This window comes from Lycorma delicatula, chromosome 1 (genome assembly GCF_047948215.1).
Source record: "Lycorma delicatula isolate Av1 chromosome 1, ASM4794821v1, whole genome shotgun sequence".
NCBI lineage: Eukaryota > Metazoa > Arthropoda > Insecta > Hemiptera > Fulgoridae > Lycorma > Lycorma delicatula.
Window position 1 is genome coordinate 44,617,175 of NC_134455.1, and position 25,471 is coordinate 44,642,645.

The 25,471-nt window shown below is 31.0% G+C and overlaps 1 protein-coding gene across 1 annotated transcript in view; it reads right to left on the reverse strand.

Annotated features, from left to right (window-relative positions):
* Nucleotides 1-25,471, reverse strand: part of LOC142318091 (adipokinetic hormone/corazonin-related peptide receptor variant I-like) — a 714,190-nt gene that overhangs the window by 408,497 nt on the left and 280,222 nt on the right. Inside the window, exon 3 of the mRNA XM_075354618.1 lies at nucleotides 2,590-2,794. Coding sequence (XP_075210733.1) covers nucleotides 2,590-2,794 — 205 coding nt within the window. The remainder of the gene's footprint in view (nucleotides 1-2,589; nucleotides 2,795-25,471) is intronic.

Genomic DNA, 25,471 nt, shown 5'->3' on the forward strand with positions numbered 1-25,471 from the left:
CATCAGATTGTGGTAGAATAAATTATAATTATTCTGAAGGTGACTATGTTGGACTGTATCATAATGTTTGGGAGGAGGATTGGGTCCTATTTACAAAAACTGGCGGCTTGTATGTTCAATGAGTCGCTCTACTGTATTATTGCCAATTACCTATGAAAATAACTTTTGGGACAATAAATTTTGAAAATATATTTTGGGACAAGAATATACCCTAACTGGTTTTCTGCGGATTTAATAAAATGTATACAACGAAAGAATATTGCGCACAGGAGGTTTAAGAGAACGGGTGCGGTTGTTTTCTACGACGAGTTTAATTTGTTTAGTAGAAGAGTAAGAGTTTTTGAGAAGAGACAAATTAAACAGAGCAAAGAAGGTCACCAGGACCAGGACTAAGGCCATGAAAATCTGGCACGAGAGATGGAATAATGAGAATAGATGGGTACCTGGACTGCCAGGCTGGTGGGGGACCTGAGCAAATAGTATAACCGCGAATTTGGCAGGATAAATTACATAATGCTTTTTTCCTCCTCTACAATAATAATAAAAAAATATTTTTTTAAATATTATTATTATTTATTATTAGTTAAAACATATATCTAAACTGAATATTTAAGAAAATGTAACATCATAATTTAATATGTATTTATAATACAATGAATGCAATCTACTTGAAAGAATGCAATTTTTATTTGAAAGAATAGAAATTATTTAAAAATATGAAATTTTGTATGAATTCTTATAGTTAAGAATAAAAATGTTAGAGAAAATTTTCTAATAACTGAAATTTTGAACAGTAATGCTGAATCGAGAATTCTTGCATTCTTGAGTTGAATTGTTCCGTGAATTGTCACAGAATTTAAAACAGCTGTTGTAATTTCTGAAAGTTTGCTTGTTTAATCGTATCTTTATCATTTTAATTACTAAAGCCTGAAGAACACTGAAATCAACTGCACAGTCGCTAAACAAAGTTCCTTCACTATTGTATATCAGACGGATAATATATCACTGAAATAAAATAAAACTAGAATGAAAAAATTAAAAATTTATTTTTTAGTTTTGAACTCGTAACTTAATAATATTTAAACTATTCAAATATTAAAGCTATAATGAATTCAGTTGTTTAAACGACATAACAATGAATACATTCACGGTTGCTAATTCTCTTCAAGAATTTTACAATTTTACTCAGAAATAAAATAAATTGATTTTCTTGATGGGGTATTATGTTGCTAACTTATCAGATCGGCTTCAGATGTTACTATTTTAGAACTAATATCATGTTTTTTTTGTTGTTTTTTTTAATTAGCTGAATAATTTTAATTTCAAGAAGTAATAAAAACTGAAAAAGTAACATCACAGCTATTAAAAAAGTAACTTGAATTTGTATTTTTTGAAGCGATTTGTGTACTTCGGATCTCAGTATGTGGTAACGTGATACGAAAATGATATTAACGAAAATTCCTAATTTTTTACTGAAGAACGTAAAATAATTAAGAAAAAATATCATAATTCTTAAATTAATAGAATAAGGAATTAAACCAAATGTAATATTTTATAAAATCTGAAGAAGCTTAAATCAAAATGTACTGTAGGCTGTGTATATGTGTATAAATATACACACATAAATCTATGTATAGATCTATATATTTAGCAGGTTGTTCCAAGACGTATTCCCTGAACGTCAGGTACTGATTCAGGACACGAAAATGACCAAAAAAGTGCACATCAATATAAGTGCTACTTTGCTTTGTTTTCCTTCTGGACGCCATTTTCTGATTTTTAACAAAAAAATTATTTCTCAAGAACGGGTAAAACTACTTTAATTACATTTGGTAAATCTACGACTAGTGTGTGTCTTATTCAACAAAGTAAAAACGTTTGAAAACGTCACCTTCAAAAATTTCAAAATGGCGGCCAGTTTAATTTTTAATTTTCAATATCTTTGTAATTATTCGTTTGATAAAAAACCTTTTTACTTATAATAAAATTTATTAAGCATTTTGATTTGAAAATATGATACCTCATTTGCAACATTCCGTTGACATACAGTTATTATTCGAGTTATTACAGACAATAAACCCGGCAGTACCTTGCGCCCCATAATGCAAGCTGATAATTTATTGCCTGTTTTTATTTCCTTCAATAAAAGTAAAAAAAAAAATATTAATAATAAATAATAATAGTAAATTACTAAAAATCTGTATCAGTAATTATATTAATTTTGAGAAAACAGCTGAAAAACGTAATTTAGACTCTGCGTAGAATAAATAATACTATAATATTCAACAAAAAAATAACTGAAACAAATATTTTCTGAGCTACGTATTGTAAATTGTAAGGCGTAAATTTATGCATATCATAGAGCTCAGCTTTTTTATATCTATCAAAATTGATAAAATAATATCTTATTTACAGAGAAATATTTCCTTGTTATACAAACTGAAGAAATTTATTTTTCATCCATTTTATATTTAAAAATATAAAGGCAGTATATGTTTATTATTAGTTTATCTTATGAAATATATATTGCATTCTTAAATTTACAAAAGTTAAAACAAAAATTTTATCAAACTAATATTCTTTTCTTACCTCTTGTCTCGGATGATTTTTTTGATATTTCGATTAGTATTCTGATGTATGCAAATAATATAACACACAGCGGTATGAAATACATAGCGAGAACACAAAACATGTTGTACGCTGTTTCTTTCGCTTGAGATGAGAAGAAATTAAACGAAACGCATTGATGAAAATCAGGATACTCTGGGTGTTGATCGACATGAAAGACCACACTCTAAACAAATAAAAAGATAAAAAAGAAAAATTATAAAAAAGTAATAGTGGAATTATAATAATGGAAAAGTAGTAATGGAATTTAATGTATGCTGGTTATCCATCACTTGCTAACTAAATTAATCCTCCTACTACTGTACAGAGTACATCAATAAATATATTTTTAATCTATTCTCTCTGATAACTACATGCTTATAGTTAGCCGTCTCCTACGTATATTATACTAAGAATAAGAAACGAGTTTTAAAAGGTGTTAATAAACATCGGTTATAAAGAAAAAACTGAGTGTTGTGATGTTTCAAAACAATGCTGAAAGTACCCATTTACATTTTTTTTTAATTTTATATATAAATAATTTTAAACAAAGCAAATACTACAGTTAAAAGACATACATTAATTATTATATTGTATGTGCTACAACACACAGAAATATATATATTTTTGTATGTATATTTGTTCAAAAATATACATATATCCACTCAGTAAGGGTCCCATACCCTTTCCTACATAATTAACACGTTATTACTGTTTTGAAATTCGTGCCGTATTTTGTTCCTAAAAAATAATTCATTACCGCGGTTTGATTCCTGTTCTCAATGGCACTCAGAACACTCACTCGCTTTCTCGTTTCAGTTGCAAAGTCGTAACTGATGTGAGCGGACCCAGTTACAATGTTGGAGACCGGTTGGTGTGACATATGTTTGGACACACGAACGATCACGTTAGGGGACAAATAGTTAAAGTATTTCTTGAACACTTTAACAAAGACGCGCCCCGAAAAAGCAACAATACTTAATTGGGAGGAACATGCATTTGCTTCCACCAGTTAAAAACGGGTCGCGTAGTAAATGAAAGAAGACGCAGGTACAAATATGTAAAGCCGCCGCCGATTCGATTAAGTCGCCTCTAAATAAATATATTCGTAATCGCGAGGCCTTTACTTTCGATCATTCTTTGTGACCTCGAGGTCAATATGAGGTCAAAAACGAATGATCAAAAGTAAAAACTTCAGTATGTAACTATTTCGACTAACGGTTGTGAATGAATTATCAGAAGGAAATATGAAACAAGATGTATTCAAATTACTACTTTCAAACATCTTCAGCAGCCCCCGTCAATGGCCATCAAGAAACCGACCTTACCACATCCGACAACTCATTGTGGGGAATAAACATGGCCTATGTGACTCAAATAGGCCTTGATATATATATATATATATATATAAAATGCTTTGTAATTTATTGCAAATCATCCGTTGTTAATAAACAATAATTGATGAATTGCCTAACAATGTGGAAAAAGTATTTCAAACCATACCTCCGGAGATACTTCCGAACATAGCAAGGAAAACGTTGAGACGCTTAGCTCTATGCGAACAATACGTTGGTGCGCATTCACAGATTCACTGAATAAATAATTCGTAATTAGGATTATTTATAGATGTTCAAAATATGTACTAAGTCCCCAACAATACCTTCTAGGGGGAAGGAGATTGCTGGAACATGCCTTTTATATGTAATTATATACACGGCATTCATTTAATGACCTTTATTCAATTCAGTAATGAAAAAAAAAATTAAATTATAAACAAATGTTTTGTTTCAAGAAAATGTTTTACAAAATATTTAATTTTGTACATATACGTATATGTATCCTTGAGAGTTTCAATCTATGAACTAATGCGGTTCACGTTGCGTTAGTTGAAAGTACTAAGTTCCGTATTTTATAAATGAATAAAAACGTCGATTTTATATTAAACAAAGAATCTCATCTATCTTTCAATCCGAACTGGAATGAAAGAATAAATAAACTCATCAAAGCCACAATAAAAACACAAAACATCTATAACAAAAAATGCATGTCCATAAACACAAAAATAAGACATTATAACTCAGTTATCCAACCAGAAATACTTTACGGATGCGAAACCATATTTGGACAGAAACAGACAAGGTTTACCGACAAACTGGAAAAGATTGAAAGACAGATTCTACGATGATGCATCGGGAAAAACATTAAAAAAGACGGGATTTGGAGAATTATTCCAAACGAAGAGATTTACAAAACGATCATCACGATAACTAATAAATTTAGAAAGAAGAGAATTCCCTTTCTAGGACATATTTTTAGAATGGAAGAGACCAGACTTATCAGACGGATAATCGAACTTTTCTGGAACAAAAAAAGCAGACCGAACTGCTTATACTAAGTACAGAAAGACATGAAGGAATTAGACATAACACATGAAAACCTAAAAACGAAAACTAGAAACTACGAGAAAATAAAAAATAAAGGAACAAGATTCGTATCAAAACCCAAGAAAACAATAAGTCGGGTGTACTCTGAACAAGAAAGGGCAAGAAGATCTGAAACCCTTAGAAATCACTGGGAAAAAAGAAAAGCTGAAAAACAACAAATCAGCAAGAAAAGAAAGTACTTGCCAAAAAAATAAAAATAAACTAAAGTGATCCATTATGGTCTTAAAAGTAAAAAAAACAATCTCATATTAAATAAAGGATCAAAATCATTTTTGAAGGATTGTTTCTTTATTTCCATATTTAAACAGCAATCTTTCAAACCATTCAGCAACATAGTCAATAAAATCTCCGTAGTAACTCTGTATTGCTGCCAGAGAATACTTAAAAGTAAATGATTCCTGCTTACTAAATCCATTTATAAAAACTGTGAACATTTTCAAATATTAAGAATAATGTGCATGTTGCACTTAATTATGTTGTACTTATAAGTATGATGTACATATCTATATATACATATATAAACACATCAATTGAGTGCCATTAAGGAAATAAGTTTCAGGCGACACTGCGGGTATCAGTGTTACAGCAATCACCAGTCGCCTCCAGCAAAATTTCTGACTGTAATGTAACGCTCAAACTGTCCTACACAGTTTCATGTCGTAACTTTACACTTAAGCTTTGGGAAAGTTATTATGCACGAACACGAATCAACAGTATTTCATTCAAAATACTTTATTTAAATACAAACTTTCTACCTTATTTTGTGCCATAAGATAAAAGCGTGTTGAATTTTCTTAGGTTTCAATTTATCTTTCACTTTTCTAGTACTTATGCTCAATTCAGAGGTGGATTGAACAATATTACTTCTAATGAATTTTTGTAGTACAGCAATTGTAGTTAAAATAATGTCAACCTTGTCATTGTTTTCATCTACATAAAAATGATGACAAAGATGTGTATATTCCTCTATTGTTGTTAACGAAGATACGTCTCAGAAAGGAACGTTTATGTTAATATTATATTGACAGCTGTGGCATTAATGTAAAATTCGGTGATAATGCCATTAATTTTATAGCTGCGTATGAATTATGTTTAAAATTGGTGAACTCGATCAAGATAATATTAGAGTCAACAATACGACAATAAAGCATAATGCAAAATATTGTAATTACGTGCAATGAATGATCTGAATGTATTTCATTGGAATGCTAAATTTGCAACTTTCAAGAGCTGGATTTCATCCTTTTGGAAGGAAAATAAAATTACTAGCTGTTTCTCAATAATGAACATTTTTCTCTTCAACGACGAGTTAAATGTTCTATTATATCCGAAAATATCAGATTGTTGAGATCTTTTGTAGATTGTTGAAATGTTGTAGAGTGTTAGTGCGGAGTGATAGTGTTATAGCGCGAATCATGTTAGTTGTTTCCCACTAAATATTAGTAAACTTTGCTACGAAATTAGTGGAAAATTTCAGACGAATATATTTTATTAATATTTAATAAATATTCAATATATTTTTTAATTACTTTGTGAATTAACTTTCCTTTACTTGTAAATTTCTAGCGAATATATTTTATTAATTACTTTTTTATCTTCATTAACACCCTTCTAGCGAGAATGTTAGAATGTCTTACCATTCGAATGGAAAAATATTTTCTCTTAATGAAAAATACCCATTTTATTAAAAAAAATGTCTGATTTAAACATGGATATAACTTTAAATAACGTACAAGTTAATCAAGTTTTACGTTCAATTAGATCGTACATAAATGTGTTGCGTAAAATGTTTACAAACTACAAATAAACCATTTCCATATGGTATCAATAATTTTCGGTTATCACCAAAAACCATTTAATAGGACAATTTGATTTCTTATAGAGATAGTATTTCTCAAAATTTGTCAATATTTTACAGTTCCTATTTCAGATAGTCTATCCATTAAAAAATAGAACTTCCAATAGAAGTCAAAGACATTTTATTTAAAATCATCTGAATTAGCCAAGATGAAAGAAATTCTAATCGTTATGATTTATTAAATATAATCAAATAGTATAAGTTAAACAGCGGTAAAAAAAGTGTAAAGCAGTTATTTTTGAGGCAAAGCGAACGTTTAATGCTGCAATTATTTTCATTGCTACCAATAACTGCTGCCTGCCTGAAACAGAATTAAACAAGAGAATAGGAGGATCTCAAAGAAAAACCTACATCTGTTTCTAGTGATGCATGAAGCATTTCTTTATAAACAATATAGACCCTGTGAACCAATCCTAACTGCAATTGAAATATGAATCAAAGTTTTGTTTCTATTGAATCATTTGTTTAAGGTGTCACTGTTTAAAGGAACCAATGAAGAAAAATATATCATTAGATATTTTGAAAATGCTTTCAACTTAAAACACTCATAGAATCATGATATTTTTGGTAGTAATAATTTTTTATTGAGTATATTTGATTCAATTGTGATTTGAGTAAGATGTGCAACTGTATCACACGTAGTATACATCTTAAAAAACGTACTGTTACTATCTAAATCTATCTTGTACACAAATAATAAAACTCCTGTACTTCACTATTTTCGATCAACTAAATCCTATGATTTGCTCTCCACAGAAGTGCAGAATGAATTTGGGCAACTGTTTGTTTCTCAGTTCACCCAAGATTAATCGCATTATATTTGTTAAATTTGTTTCTCCAGTTACGATCATTTTTTTTTTTCATTTATACTTTTGATAATATTAGTTGATAGAAAACTAGACTGGAATGAACATATTAGTTGTATATTTCTCGTAAGCTGACAGAAGTTTTATATTCTTAAAAAAACTGGAAGGAATTACACGTGACAAGAGATTACATTATAACGGTCTATTTTATATATACATATATATATATATATATAAATTACATGTATATACATGAATATATATATTCATGTACATACAAGTAATTTTTAAAAATAACTTTAATATCCTATCACTTACAAAATTGGTAAACCTATCATTATTGGTGGCCTGATTTCTCCTAAAATTGGATTACATGGAAAAAATTAAGGAATATGTGAAAATTAATTTTTGCTTAAATTTGCCTGCCTGAATCACCAGAATTTTTATTTGATTTTAGAAACATTTCCAATTTATTTAATTTTTTCTTAAATTTTATAAGCTAGGTACTAAGAATGAAGATAAATTATTTGCTTAAAAAAAAATTTATAGTTTTCAATGCTGTATTCTGATGATGAAACCATGTGCCCATTACAGTGTACATTACACAGTATAAATAGTACAGTAATATCGAAGGTGTAGAAAAATATATTTAATAAAAATAAATTTTTCTCATTATTAATAATAAATTTCGACATTTCTATGGAGAAATAACTCCTCTATAAGGGCTAATATTACAAATCATAACGTCAACTCTGTATTTCATACAACCACTAAGTATAATATAACCCAGTGATCCAGTGTAAAATCAATTCAGCTTATTTTCAATTACAAATACTGTTTTAACTTTACCGTTCATTACTATAACAACTAATTAATATAACAGACAAGTATTTTAGTTATTTTATGCAATCAAATCGCCAGGAAAGTATTATATCCAGCTAAATATTAGAAATTTCACGAACGATTTACTAAGGAACTTTTCACATTACCTTACAGACAACCGACCTCAAAAATCTTTTGAAATAAATAAAATCGACGTATGACTTAACAATTTTTTTTATTTTTAATAACAATACAAGTTCAGTTCTCTGGGGTGACGGTTTCAAGCATTTTCAAATAAAATGAGAAAAGTTTGTATGAAATGTATTCGAAAGGATTTCCTTACATACCCGTGCATGCTGCTTCTGTAATTCATTTTGAAATTCAGTATTTATAGAAAATAATGTAGAAATGATATGGATGAAACAATTAGCTTAAATCATTACGGCTGAATTCGCAATGAAAAAAATAAAAATATATAATTCCGAGAAAAAAATAAATATACAATAAAGATAAACCCGTGTGTCAAGCTAGCACAAACGTTGAAAAAAATCAACATCTAATTATATCAGAATAAATTGTGTTAGTAGCCCTCAGCTTACTGACTGAGAGTTAATTTTGGTTTACTTTCCCGAAAAAGAGCATTTACTTTTGGTTAAGACAGCTTGACGTTAAGTCACCATTACAATATAGAAAAATTCAAAACGAACCTTGTAATTATTCTACTTTCTGTCGAAAAAGTTTCAAGTTATACTGAAATAATGATAAGTAAAATTATCCACTTTAGCCCGACTAAAACTTAAATATAAAAAGCTACAAAAGGATTTTGCAAATGACTTAAATGTAATGAAAAACGCCTAAAACATGATACTGCACAGGATTTTTTTGGTAACATTTTTACAGAAAATGAAACTAAAAAGGAAAGAAATACTGAAAAAAATGTATAAAATATTTTATAAACCGTAAATTTTAAACTTAATTCCACTGAACTAAATATTTAAAAATAAACTACGGAACGACAATAAAACAGAATATTTACCTTATCACTTACATCCTATACTTGGCAATGTATATTTAAAGCATTTCTACACTATAGCAGGGGTTTATAGTTGGAAAAATGTTACAAATATAATTCGAAATTCAATTATTTTATGTCACGCTTGTAAGACTGATATATCCTATCAAACATACTCGGTTCAGAATTTTGAGTTTCATTCCTTACATCCAGCATATAGCTAGCAATATAAAGAGATATCTGTGTTAGCCAAACTATCCCCGTCATAACACAGAATCACAGTACTCTGCACTAATAGTTCGTAATTGATACGCCGAAGTTGTAATCAAAATCAGACCAGCTTCTAATAAAATTCAAAGTACAAATAAACCAAAATGACCTGCACTCTTACTTCAGAATTTATCCTCCAAAAATCGTTAATTCATTGAAGTAATCAAGCTAGCGAAAAATAATTGTATCTCACAAAACTTGAAAGTGCGAGAGTGTGCTTCCATAAAACATCCACAGAATTGCTTCAGGAAAACGTTGTAAGAATCTGTATTATGTACGATTAAGCATTACTAACAATTGAAAAAGGAAATTCACAATAAAGGATATGATTTTTCTAATGCGTACATTTCAAACAGTGTTTTTTTTTTCGTTTTGAACGAGCAAGAGTCGCACTTGTCCAGACAAGTGCGGCTTGGTTAAAAGAAGATAATAATTTTTGTACTATACTTCATTGTAGATTATATTATAAAAATTCAACATTAAACCGTTCTGACGGAGTAGTGAAAGCAATGATGCCTCATGTAAGAGGAAATGGAAACTGAAAATGTACTTACAGCGGAATTGCGAATGGAAAAAAATAACAAAATTCATATTAGCACAATTTATTGATATCATGATTACGATAAAATACTTTTTAAAAAATCATTTATATACATATTAGAGAGCAAAAGAAAAATTAAAACAATCATATGCTAACTGGGGATTTCAACATTAATTTATTGAAAAATTATGAATATAGCAACAGCTTTATAAAAGATCTTTTAGAGTACAAATATATACCTTACTTTAATGATGTTATATTGAAGAGTAGGGATCAATAATGAACATCCTGCACTGATAATACTTTCATAAAAAGATTTAAATATTACGTCTACTACGTTGACTATGAAGTCGCTGATCACTACACATTATTTTTAGAAGTTATTTTTAGAACTCATCACAGATTGCATCAAAACAATAATAGAAATTATAAGCAAATAAATTATAAAAATATTGTTGGTTAATTGCACTTTAATTAAATGGAATAATGACTGAAATTTCAGATCCTGATAGAGACTACTTATAAATAACATACAAAAAGTCACTGAAAATCATATATCCAGGTACAAAATAGGGATTTACCTAATAAACCTTGGTTAACCAAGGGACTTGTATCAACAAAAACTAAACACTACTTGTATATTAAGTGGAAAAAATTTACGTAAAATCAAGTTAAGAGAAAAATATTTAGTTTATGAGAAAAACTGAGCTATTTATTAAAGATTGATAAATAAAGCTAGGAAGAAAATAAAAAATTGATAGTTATAGAAATAATGTAAGAAAAACTAAACAGGAACAAAAATAAGCAAACACGTATTGTTGATTTTCTAACAAATTATAAACCAGAAAAGACTCATGGAGAAAGTAATGTTACTAATTACTTGAATACACTCGTATATATTTCTGTAGCGTTGGATTTAATTTGTCAACTAAAACAGTTAATAAGACACAAAATGTCTATAAAAGTAAGCTAAAATGTACAAACATAAGCTCATCCGACAAACGAAAATAAAATAGTTGATGTTATTAAACGATTAAAAAATAAGCTGGAAAATCTGATAGCATTAAAATTTCTACAATAAAAAAAAATTGTAAAATTTATTACTAAAATCACTAGCACATATAGTTTAACTTTCGTATTTTTTAGTTTAAGGCATTTGCCCTAATTGTTATAAATTAGCAGAGGTTGTCCATATCCATAAAGCAGAAAGTATTAGTGAAGCTAATAACTAAGACCAATCTCTATAATATCCAATATTGCAAAGATTATTGAGAGGACGTTATTTGATAGAATTCTAAGTTTTCTAAATAAATATTGTGTGATAAGCAATTTGGCTTTAGGAAAAACAAAGGCGCAAAAGATTCACTAGCTAAGGTCACTGGGTATATTTACAAAAAATATAGACAAAGGTTTATCAGTAGCAGCTGTATTCTTTGATTTATGACAAGCTTTTGATACAGTTGGTCATGAGATTCTATTAAGTAAACTTGAAACTGTTGGTGTAAGAGGTCTATCAGCGAAGTTAATAAAGAGTTATTTAACCCACAGGAAGCAACTAGTCAAATTAAAAATTGCTGTAAAGAGTAATTATGAACATGTAGAAACGGTATTCCACAAGGAACTACACTAAATAATAAAATCTACCTAAATGGTGTATTTGACTTATGTTTAGCTGTCATCGTAATTTTTACGCATATCTTTTGCTGATGATTCGTTATTATGTGCCAAAGAAAACTGGAATGAAACTTTAGTACAAATGCAAACTTTAATACATTTAATTGATGCATGGTTGACTAATAATAATTACACATTAATTATTATTAGTGTTTACCTGATTTTTTTGATATACAAATAAATAATCAAAAGTCGAAAAACAAAATGTCTCTTTATTGACTGCTACATGAAATAGAATCATCAAATTATTTTCTCAGTAGGACTATTATCTAATATATGTATTTTCAAAGTTGAGTCGTTTGCTTACCCCTAAAAATTCCAAAGGGGTTTTACACGGATTACGTTACAGTGTTGTAGTGAACGAAATAATTGCATGGGGATCTGCGAACAAAACTACTCTTATCTTGATTCAAAACATTTACAATAAAATAATGAAAATTAAAAAGATGATAGAAATTATTTAAAAACTGTAAATATTAGTTAAAAATACAGGTTCGAAGTTAAAGCACACTACTACAAAGATTTCCGTTTGATACATACAAGTAGCACAACCAACACCAGAAGAAAGATAATTCAATTACCTGTAGTGCAAAAAAAAAATTGGAAAGAGAAGTCACTACTACAATGGAATATACTTTCTCAATGAACTACCGAACAAACGGAAAATTCTAAATACTAAAAGTATAAAGTAAAACTGAAATCACGAATTAACGATGTATTTGGGATATGCAAATGAATACTGTAAAATCCTGCTTATTATTTGTTTGTTAATGTTATGTATTTTTTTTAGCAACATATGGGTTAGTGTATAAGTATTTTTTTGTACCAAACTGCGTATAGATGCTCATAGTATCTTTGCAGACTGCAATATGTATTTACTTCTTATTATGTTCTTACTGTCTAACTTGATATAATAAATCAATCAATCAACATTTTAATGAAAACACGAAAAATATCTTAAAATTAAAACATTTTTTTTAATTTGAAATAAAATTATTCTGGAATAAAATTTTCCAGTCTGATCAAATTTTAATTTGTACGGAACAAAGTTAAATGTAATTTATGTTTCGTGTAAAACGTTGAAAGTTTAAAGATTTTATAAACTTCATGAAAACAATTATCAGATTTCAAACCTGCAGTCGATATTAATTTGAGATCTTCTTTCTCATCATTCGATCGGTGTGTTCCTCTCCTCCAACAGATATTATTACAATAAATTTTTATTGCGTTCAATAAAATTATATCCCGTTCTCCACCGGTTAAAAGGAAATAAAAAATCAGATCTAAATCCTTCAAGAGGGAAAATAGTTCGCCTTCCTTTTTCCACCTTGTTCCAGTCCTTTGCGGTCATTTGCTTCTTTTACGACATAAATAATAAGGCAGTAATAAATATTTAATTCTTAGATTTTAAAATTATGCACTTTTCAATTTTTTATATATTTCATTACGCCCACTAATCTACTTTCTACTTTCAAATAATTCATATACTTTCAACAATGAAAGTACATCCTCTTCCTACATCCTCTTCCACTTTTACGTACTTTTGTTAAGTTTTATTAAAATTCTTCAACCCTGAATAAATTTTACTTAATTCTCCTGCAGCATCTAGATCTACCTCACTACTGATACTATAATTCATAGTTTACATAACTATTTCACCTATTATGTGAGAAATAAGTAATATTGTTAGTTTTTTCTTTCTGTAAATCTCTCTAACAGAAGCATAAGAAAATTAAAAGACTACTTATAATACATTAAAACATACCCTATAAATACAAAGTTTTACAGTTGCTCCGCAAATACAAATTTTTAGGATCTAGTTAGGAAAAGTGAAAACATTTCAAAAAGAAAAAAACATGTGAAAATTGTTTGAAAGTAGCGCGCGCTCTCTCTCTCTCACACCACATGCACATACGTGTATATATATTCATTCATATTTACCGAGATAAATGTTATGTGAAAGTGAAAAGAAATACCACGATGAAGTTTATTGGTCTTGCTGCCGTACCGACAGGTTTAGTGACAGTGAATATTGTGTAACAGATCGAGGGTTCTATAGAACCGCTTGTCTTACCCACTCAGCATTTACAGGAATCCGAACCGTTGGCGACGAGCCAGTATAACATAAAACTTAAAACAACAAGAATGTAATTAAATTATAAACTTTACATGTAGCGGATATCTTAACGATGATGGTACGTAATAAATAATTAAATTTCACTCACGGTACTTAATTTCCATATTTTCGTATATGTAACACCTTAAAAAAAAATTCTTAAAATAATTGTGAAGATTATAACAGTTTACGGTATTTTTTAACATATAGTTAAGGAATAAAATATATCATTAACTACCTGCTACGAGCAGCAAATAACCTGTTTACATAACAATTAATAACTACTTAATGCATTTCATATCATTGCGTAGTAGAAAACCCAGTTTAAGAGTAGATATGTAGAAGTAATCATTTCAAAACAATTGAACACTAGCGTTCTGAAAATTGTTTATGCATGCTTTTTTTTGGATACAAGATATGTTGTATAGAATTTAGATAATTTCATGCACTTTTTATGATTTTTGCATGTATTTTTCTAGCTTTTGTTGTTTAAATACATTATTTCACCGTACGCAGAATAGGAAGGTTTCCTTTCATATAAATTATTACTCTATTTGAAGTTCTTAGAATATTATTATTTTTTATGAGACTAATTAAAATAAAAGTTATAGTTGTATTTCTTTTTTTCGACGAAATACGGCATCAAGTATCGGACATGGAGGTGCATAGCGTATGAAATCCGAATACGTTAGTATTGGATGGAAAACTTGCTTTCTCGGGTGATGTGATCACCGTCAAACAGAGCTCCATGGAAGGAAAATTCTTCGCAGTTTAAATTGAAAACATTGATAGGATTTGTATAAGATTGCAAGAGAATAATTTTTAATGTAAAACAAGAACTGATACATTAACGTTCTTATTAAATCAGTAATTTTTTTTATTTAGTTATTGGTATAGCCGATTACAGTCTGAAATCATTGAAATTGTGTGGAGAATCTTTCAGAAACTTGTAACAACGGTTGCCGCTTTTAAAAATAGTACTGTAGAAAATATTAATCCCATAACTATACTATGGTTAATGTTACCCCTATAACTATAGTTTTCCAGAAGTGAAGCCAGTTTAAACAACTAGCCGTTCCTAAAACACGGTATAATGTGTGTGTCTAATATATTCATTTGATTTTATAAACCTTTTTGTAACACTCTTCGGAAAATTTGATACCACCTGTTTTAAGTATACAGCTTTGTGCATAATTACTCAAAGCAAAAGATAAACCAGCAAAGTGAATTTATATCTTCCGGAAATACCTCCGACGAACAGCTTCATATCGTCTTAACAATAATCGTCTGCCTGATTCAATATATATTCCACTGTTAATGCAGTAAAATCGTTGTTGTAAGCAAATATTTTTCGTTCTTTCCATTCAATCAAATTTAAAAGACAGAAGAGAAACATTATGCAGATGATAAAAAAATATAACATTTTCCCGAAGTAATACGTATTTAAAGGGTTATTGATCGCAGTTGAAAAGGTTATTTTCATAAAAATTATTTTTTCAGAGCGCCTTATGTTTTAAAATGATATTCCGCGTCGCAGATAGAAATGACCTTGAGCGGTATGCGGTGAAATGAGATGTAGGATTGAGTTCTATTATTTTTTTGTCTCAAAATAAAACTTTTAATCGATTACAATACTAAAGAAACCATAAGTAAATATGATCACCTAAAATCTCATTCATATTGGCTTTCATCGAAACTATTCAAAACTTACAAAGATTCGTGTACACAACATTCTACGAAAGTGCACGTGTAAAGTTAATTTAGAAAATAGTATCATTGGTAGCTCAGCACAAAACAAAAACAAGGTATCATAAGGATTAAAATAAGAGAAACGGTGAAACATTGAGAGAAAAACAAAATAAAACTAAAATTAAGAACGAAAGCATAATAAATAAAACTGAATAAAGTGAAATAATGAACAGATGGGTAAAGCTCAGTTGATGCAGCTCCCAACTCAAATTACATAAAGCCTCAAAAGTCCAATATGTAGAGTTGTTTTAAAATTCTAACGTCTTCATTGTTGTCTAGAAGGTTAATAGATAAATAATTCCCGTAGTTGTTTAGTTTCAAATTATACTTTGTACCAAATCACTCTATTTCTACTCTAACGTACTATAAATCCAGATATTCGTGGATCTCTCTGTTTCTTACGAACCAAGGCGCTTCTGTTAAGCTTCTCTGTACTTTTTAAAAAAATCTTCTCTTTTTGCAAAAAAATAAATGCACGTTAAAGCAGTGAATATTTTTATTAACATCCAAATCACGTGTCCTTTCGATCATAAGGAATGCTCGCTTAAGAATGTATTTCTGCTAAATAAGTGGTTAGTAGAAAAGAAATTTTTCTATTTGACTAACAATGTCAATTAGATCATCAGTAGAGCTGACACACTTATGTTTGAGATAGTTTTATATTTGACTGGTAACGATTTTTATACAGATTCAATTTGTAATCGCTTGCCATCGTTCCTTAAGTTAAAATTAAGATGTAAGGGTGGAAAGACTAAATGACTTTGAAGGATTCCGATAGACCGAAATAGGTAGAATCCAAAAATTAAAAAGTATGAAATTAGTAAATTGTTGAAAAAATAATTTATTATACTTAAAAAATGTATAATATGTTTATACAGTAATATAATAATTATATATTTGTATAATAACAATAATAACTCAAAAATATAATTCTTTGTTATATAACAAATAATTATTATCGATTAAAATAATCAATTATGTATGATAACAATCATTTATTATATATTTATCATGAATACGATAATTTCGTTATTTTAACTTTGTTTCCCTTTTCATATCCCCCGTTAACAGAAATCTTCATTTCTTCTATAGGCTTTTAATTGTCGCGTTATAAATTAAATCTTCAATCGAATGCGATCTTTTTATTTGCCGTCGGTAATTCTTCAGTCAAATGAATTACGTTAACATTACACGTCTTATTTTCACATTTCATTTTCGTACACTTCTTTCAAGGTACAAAGAGTATCCAAATCATAAGAAAATATATATAATGCATTTTACTTTTCTAAACATTTTCGTTCTGTACTTAATCTCTACGTTTGTTTTGTAAAGAATAAGTTTACACAGAATTTTGACTCTCTTGAAACATAGCTTGTACACATAAGTTTTCTTTCATGTCGATAAGAGTAAAATAATATGCATTTAATAGGAAAACTTGACCGGGAATCGTACATAAGGAGCCGGAATGTTGTAAATTAAGAGATGTAAACGGGACTATGTATATCATCATCAGAGAATTTTATCACAGCCCAATTTATTAATTAAGTTTATGAATCAGATTCAAAAATCCTCATTTTCTAGATATTCATCGCCCTACAATAAATCCAACATTATGTTTAAAATAACCCAATTAAATGCTTATAACCAAATTTTCAGACAAATTTTCATAAATTATTTTCAGATCATATTGGGAAAAATTAAGTAATTTGCTATTATATGAAAATGAAATAAGACGAGATAAATATAAGTTTATTATTAAATCTTTATTTTTCTTGAAATATTGTTTCTTCGCATGCCACATTTTGTTATTCTTTCTACACTAAGTTTAAAGAACATATGTTTGTAAGGAAAGACAATTCGGTTGAGAATCATTGTCATACATGTTCCACGGTAATCTTTAGCGGTATAGAATTGTCGCCATTTAAGCAGGACATATTTTCTAAAGGTTTTTCAAAAATTGAGTAAGATGAAAAAATCTCCTTCAGAAATGAGTATTTATTCATCTGATGGCTCAAAATTTGTTGTCGGAAAATTACTCTTGCAGATAAATTCGGTGGTACCACAACAGTATTCTCTCTCTATCGATTTAGACTAAAATGTGACCATGATTCTTATTTTAAAATATACGGAAAATAAACGAAAATAATAACGTTTTTAAAACAAATATGCTTAGATGTATTATCTTAAAATTTATATACACGTTAAAATTAAGCTTGTATTTCCAAATTTATGTACTTACATACATGTATATTTGTTAAAATAAATAAATACTTCATTGACCAATTTACGTAAAATGACTAATTTTGTTAATCAATAATAATAATAATATATTATTTTTTCATTCTTTAAACAATATAATTTGATAATAGTATTATTATTGTTTGTTATATAGAACGCATTTTAGTTAAAATATGTTACGTGCCTCCTAAGAATTAAATTAATAATTATTGAAGTACATATAAGTAGTACGGAAATAGGCATACTAGCGTCAAATCCAAGATGGCGGCGTCCGCCATCTTAGAATGACGTTAGTAACTCGTCAGTGTTGCCAAATTGTGTAATATATTCGCTTTGAATATTATTTCTAATAATTAATTCAAAGGTTGGTACCGCTCAGGAACAGCTGTTGTGTAGCGGTCAGATTTCATCGATAACTCGGCAAAATAACGACAACGATGTTGGGTTTTCCCATAGTAATTCAAATATGTTTTTGCGTATCAGCGCTTTAACTTTCATCATGTGTCCAATAACCAATTCGCAGGAGCGAATTCGGGTAACCCTCGATTGCAATATTCGAATTTATAACACTCAATTGCATGCCCGAGATATTTGTCATCATCATCACAGTGTTCGACAAGCATCATAAAACAATGTTTACACATGTATCGTGTAACCGATTTCAATTCGTTAACCAATTCGGTAAACGTCTTCCCGATAATCATTACTATAAATCCGATAACTTTTTGCACAGAATCAATACGTCTTTGTAACCATCCAATGTGCGATTCGTCTTTGCGATTCTACGTCTAACTTGTTTAACTTTTTATCCAAAAACTTACGGATATCACACTCGCTCACAACAATCCAATCGATGATGCCCGGTAGCTCGCATTCGATATCCTCCATGTTAGTCCTGTATGGTAAACCTAATAGTAATGTATTTGGTAAAGTATCAATCACCATGATTATTGATGTTGGGAACACTACGTCGAGAATATTCTTTATTTGAGTTAGGTCCGCTATTGGTTCGCCTGGTAAGAAAGACACCAACCATGAATTACTATTGGAAAACACAACATCGTTGTCGTTAGCTTGCCGAGTTATCGACGAAAACGAACTCTACCGGGTATTTTCTAAAAAATTTACCGAAAAGAGTGGTAGTGGTGGGGGAAAGGTAGATGACACAAGTATCTACACTGCAGTCGATTATTCGTGCGTGAGCTCTGCCAGTGTAATGATGGATGCCTTATCGTTCATTAACATTTACAACAATCAAGACTGTTTTCTCAAACGGTTACCATTGAAGAGGCTGACCGATCTTCATATCGGTATTGACTATGCATTACTGGAAATGAGAAAGATATATACATCATACGGTGAGGTTCGCATTTGTGTCATATTATACGACACCGATTCTGACAACGAATCGTATTGTTTTCAGCTATTATTACTAAGGAGCTATACAAACAAATTTACCGAAAACGAAATGACTGTTGTACGACGTCATTCGATGAAGCTAACTTATTACGGTTTAAAAAATGACCAACACGACAACGGTGGCGGTGTCACTGAAGATTTAAAATTAAGTCTATATGACATGGTATTATTTGATCCACTTTGTAACATGAAATGTCGCGCAAGAAAAAAAGGTAAAAACGATATAAAAACCGGTTCCAGTGTTTTATAGTAGGCTTCTAGTGGCGAGATTTCACTCATGTAAAAACAATCTCAACGCGCCGCGGTTGCTACCTCCAGGGTGGTGTGGAAATTCAACTAGTAAATAGGTACAGTATCAAGATGGATGTTGATATAGCCGCATCGGATTTGGTTATTTCTCCTATCGTCGTGTAAGGACGTTGCGACATCTGATTAAAATTGTAAACGCAGTGTTCGATAACCTTTCATGGATTTAGCATACAGTAACATCTCGACAAGCTGGTTAGAATTACAGGATGTGCCGTTTCCTGCTACTTACGATATTAAACGTGCTGAGAAAATACGTAGTCGTTTCTTAGAATTACACGATAGTAGTCGTATCTTAGAATTACACTTGTGTAACATCATATGCCGTTTCCGGTTACTTGCGCTATTAAACTGGTGAGAGAATGCATAGTCGTTTCTTAGAATTACATTGTTCAAGGTTACTCGTAACTGTCACGTGGCTTCAACGGTGGTTTGGGTATGACACGTTACACGTTGTGTTCCTATTGGTCGTGACGTGTGACGTCAAGGTCAAACGAGTCGTTGCGTATGGAAGTTTCCAGTTCAAACATGATCGTGGTCTACTGGATGCGTAGGCATTGTAGGAGGGGATACGAAGGCCTTTTATGAATGGCGGGGGTACGTCTTGTTAGTTTCTTTCTTTATTCCGTCATTGTCGCTTGACTTGAACGCTTACTACACATATCATCATCGTCGTCGTCGTCGTCGTAATTGTTGTCATCATCATATACGCCAATATGTCGCAAACATTTATTCAGGCGCTGTAGCCGATTGGTTTAAGGCGTCAGTCAGTCGCGTCCCGTTGAATTAAAAGTGCGCTGTTTGAATTAAAAGTATTTCAACTTCTTCCTAGTTTAGTAGCTTTTTTAGATTAACGTTCAGGAACGTTTAAGAGTTAATTATTCCACGTGTTGATTAATAATGAAATTTTTTCTTTTGAATGACAAGGTAAGGATAACTTTAATGTTAATTAAAGTAAGTTAGAACAAAAAAAAATCTCACACCTTTGCATCGTCAAATAAATGAATATTGGATTAAATTTTGAACTTTGAAAATCAGAGAAAAAATTTTATCCCTCCACCATAATGGGTTGGAATATTTTACAGATTTGTTCTTTGCACATTTTTTTTCATTTTGATCAGAGCTTTAAAACGAGTTCCACATGATGAGAATAGCAGTTTATAGATTTTGATATGCACCTTTATTCACTCGCCAAAAAGGTGCAACATTTTATAAATATTGTTTTTGTTGTCAAAATTTAGAGTAATTATCCCATGAACTCTCCTGAAAATTATAAATCTCCATTTGAAATAACCTTAAAATTAGAAAGGAGTAGAAATTATTTTGACTAATTGTAAAAATTAATAAATAAAATATTTATAATAATAATAATATTTATAATAATAAATAAATATTTCTTAATAAAATATCTTTTTAAGCCCCTTTTGGCTTTAAAATGTTTTTCACAACTACTGATTTTTAATAATGCCCTAAGAAAAGTAAAACATCTTAACTGATAAAATCAGTTTTACATTAGGAAACTTTACATAAAAATTATAAAACTTAAAAAAAAAATAAAATAAATATATATGTATCAACACATTAATACAGTCGTAAATAATAGCATTATACATAAGTACATATATTTTTTTTAAGCCGATATTACTTTTAAAATGTATTTTTTTGCATCTAACAATTTTAAATATGTAATACTACGCAAAATAAGAGTATAACATCGAAACTCAAGAAAGCAGTTTTCTTCATTTATTTGTCAGTTTATTCGTCATCCACTTTGAACTGGTTGAATTCTCTTTTTAAATTCTTTTTTAACTAATTCTTTTTTTCATTTTTAAACATGGAATGACATATATAAAATATACGTATACCTTATATATATATATATTTAATATATTATATATTGTTATATGTATTTAATGTATATATATACATTAAATACCCTATGAAACAGAATCTCTCGGTTACTTCTTTAGTAATATATACTATATATATCACACAATAAATTCCACAATATTTGTACAGAGTGTATCACGAAGTTCTCCTGGGACTTTTGTAACCTATTCTCTCGTGAAAGTAATGGAAAAATTTCACATAAACTTTCATCCTGAAATGCTTCATTTGCAATTTGCGGGTAGTGAAAGATTTTGCTCGGATTTCCGTTGCCTCAGTGAACTGAAATCGTACTGAAAGTTTTAGGACGTTAATGAAGTGGCAGAATTAATTTTTTTTTATGATTTTTGACTTGAAAAATCGAATAAAATAGATCGTAGAACCGATACTGCAGTAGATTTTGAGAAATATAGGATGAAAACCAATAACCAATACAATAAATTTACAATAGCATTGTTAAATGGGTAATAAACTCATAAAATGTTTAAACAAATATTGTAGAAAATTTAATTTTAAACAAAATCGTTTAAGTTGAATAAAACAAAGAAAAGTCAGAAAAATTAGAATTTCATTTAAAAACAGTACATTACAACATTTATCAGAAAAGTATTTATTTAATGTAACATAAACCAAATTCTTTTTTAGTGATGTGAAAAATTTGTAAAAACAAAATTTACTATCAAAGATTCCTGTTATAAAAATTAAAAAACTGGAAATTACGTAAGAATTGTAAAACAAAAATAACTTAGATAATTTTTTTTTATTAATGACAGAAATACAATAAATTACTTTATTGCCAACTTTTTAACTAATAGTTTTTCAAATTTCGCAATAAAACAACAACAGCTCATAAACAATGCGCGATATTGGTGTAAGGTACGTTCTGTAAGGTACGTTAAGTATACAAGGTACTGTGAAGTATCCTGTAGCTAGCGAAGGTTTTCTGTTTATTTTAGTTTGAACGTGATCGGTTTGTCATTTAAGTAATGCGTACTAACTTCCAACAGAAGAATTACGCTGATATGGTATTCATTTTGGGTGTGTGTAGTGGTAATGCTACAGTTGCTGCAGTAGAATATGAAATACATTTTTCGAATCACAGGATTCAAGATCCCAAATTAATTAGCGCGACTTTTCACAATCTTCAGGAAACAGGTTTACCACCTAGTATTCGTAACAGATATGAACAATCTGTCCAACACGATGCTGTTATTGATGAAATTATTATCGATGCAGTTCAGCGCAGCTCCTGTCAATGCAAGACGTCTTTCTAAGCGTAACGCAGTTTTGCATTCGATGGTTTAGAGGACGCTTAAATAAAACAAGTTTTATCATTATCATAAACAACGATTTCAACATCTATATCCAAAAGACGGTCCGCTTGGCTTGGAGTTCTGCACATGGAGGAATACAAATCGACAACCCAACAAGATGTTTTGTTTACCCACGAGGCCAATTTCACACTAGATGTCGTCATCCACTAACGCAATGAGCATACACGGACATTATTAAATCTATATGAAACGGTGGAAGGAAATTTTCAACAAACGATTTAGCGTCAATGTATGGTGTGGCCTTCTTCACAATCAGCTACTTGGACCGTTCATATTACCTGGCCGCTTTAATGCTCAGGTATATTTGTATTTTCAACAAGAAGAATTACCGCAGCTGCTTGAATACAGTTCTCTAGCGCTGAGATGCAAAGTATACCTCCAGCGCAATGGTGTGCCTCACCACTTCTCTTGAGCCGTTTACACTCACTTAAATTATTACTTGAGAAATGGATCGGTCATGGAGGCCGCCATTCCGGCGACCAAGATCGCCTGATCAAACACCTTTAGATTTTTGCGTCTGGGAATAAATGAAAAATATTGCATACAAAACAAAAATATATTCTCAAGAGGAATTAATAATCCTTATTATAGATGCGGCTGAGAAACTTAGGACCCTGAAGAACTAAAAAGAGCAACAAAAACAGTACAGAAGCGTGGCAAGAAATTTATTGAAAATGGCGAGGTTATTTTTAAAATTTATTATAGTATAGTACGTATAATGCACTTTCGGTCTAGAGTAATAATCTGCGAAAATCACAGATATTGGTTTATGACATGCAAAATGGGCAAAATAGGTTGAGAAGCCCAAAATCCTCAAGGACATACATGGATAATCCAGCTTTGGATATTGCTGTCGTGATTTCCTCAGGGAAACCAAGATGGTTCGGAAGCTGGGGAAGAAGGAAGCCGTGAAGAGTCACTGGGTACGGCAGACCTCGCCAAAGATCCGCCAGGTCTTGGTAGCCGGTGGTAGTCTGTTTCTTGGGCGGACCTGTTGTAGGATGGTCGACCATATTGAAGTAGCTCGTTGCTTCAAATGTCAGAGCTTTGGTCACACCTCTCTCCGCTGCAGAGCGCAATCGGAGATGTGTGGTCACTGCGCCCTTGGTAGGCACAGGGCATCTCAACCCCGTAGGGGGAAGACACCCACCTTGTGACGTTACCGGTCGCCACACCAACCCTCCGTTCCGAGCTCTTAGGGGCTTTACCGGAGATCGTCTGTAGACCCTCTAACTGATTACATCTCACAGTCATCTTCCAGGCCTCGGTCGGGATAACACCGATGCAAATGCCTCGGCAGACATTTACATCATTAAAATAGATATCAAATTTCGCCGTTACGTAGGCCTCAAACGGAGATCTTCACATCCAACCTAACATGATTCCCTCAAACTAACTAACCCAAAACTCGGAACCGTGAACCCCGCGCATAGTCCAGATCTGATAGCACCGTTCTTGACTGTAAATGCCTCAGAGAACAAAGGAGATTAAAGGTAAATCAGTGCTACACTCATACCAATCAAAATTATGTCTTACTCAACATAGAAATTCAGACCTACACCAAAATAAGTCGACCAATTTAGGTCACCTAACAAGGGGAACGTAACCTCATTTCGGTCTCCACGCAGGAACCGGGGATAAACCCAGCACCCCCACCCAATCAAGGTGTCTTGCGTGGCATTACCAAGTAACGATCAGAGCCGCCACGCCCCCAATCGCACGGCATACCCCGGCATCGCGGCCACCCCCACCACCAGGAGCCTTAAATAGAATCACAAACAATACCAATATAATTGTGGCACACCGCAAGGGCGCGAAAAATACCAGCTACTATGGACCATTCCTCGCAGATCATCCAGTTGCTACGGAGATTCAGAAATGAATGTATTCTCTCAAATTCCCTGGTAGCTCCTGTACGTTCGACCTCGTATCGGGGACAGACGTAGAAGATGTGGTCCACTGTATCATCAGTCCCACAATCCGGGCATTGAGTCGAATCCACCAAACGAAACCTTGCCAAACTCGCCCGAAAGGCACCATGCCCGGAGAGAAACTGTGATATGCCTGAAACTGTAAAAAACGTCAGTGGCCTTTTTTTGCTACATACTGTAGATATTCCTTGAACCGAAAATTATCATCAAGGATAACAACCAGGTATTTTTGAGCCGTAACATACCGAATGGGGAGACATCCATCCGAACCTGAATTCGTTACGCGAATCTCCTTCAATCAGTAGCAGAAAATCTTCAGCATAAGCGACGACATGACAGCCACATGGCAACCTTAAACTCAACATGAAATCGAATTCTATGATCCAAAGAAGGAGACTCGGAACACTACCCTGAGGGTATCCTTTAATTAAGTTCTTACGAACCTCTGAATCAACAT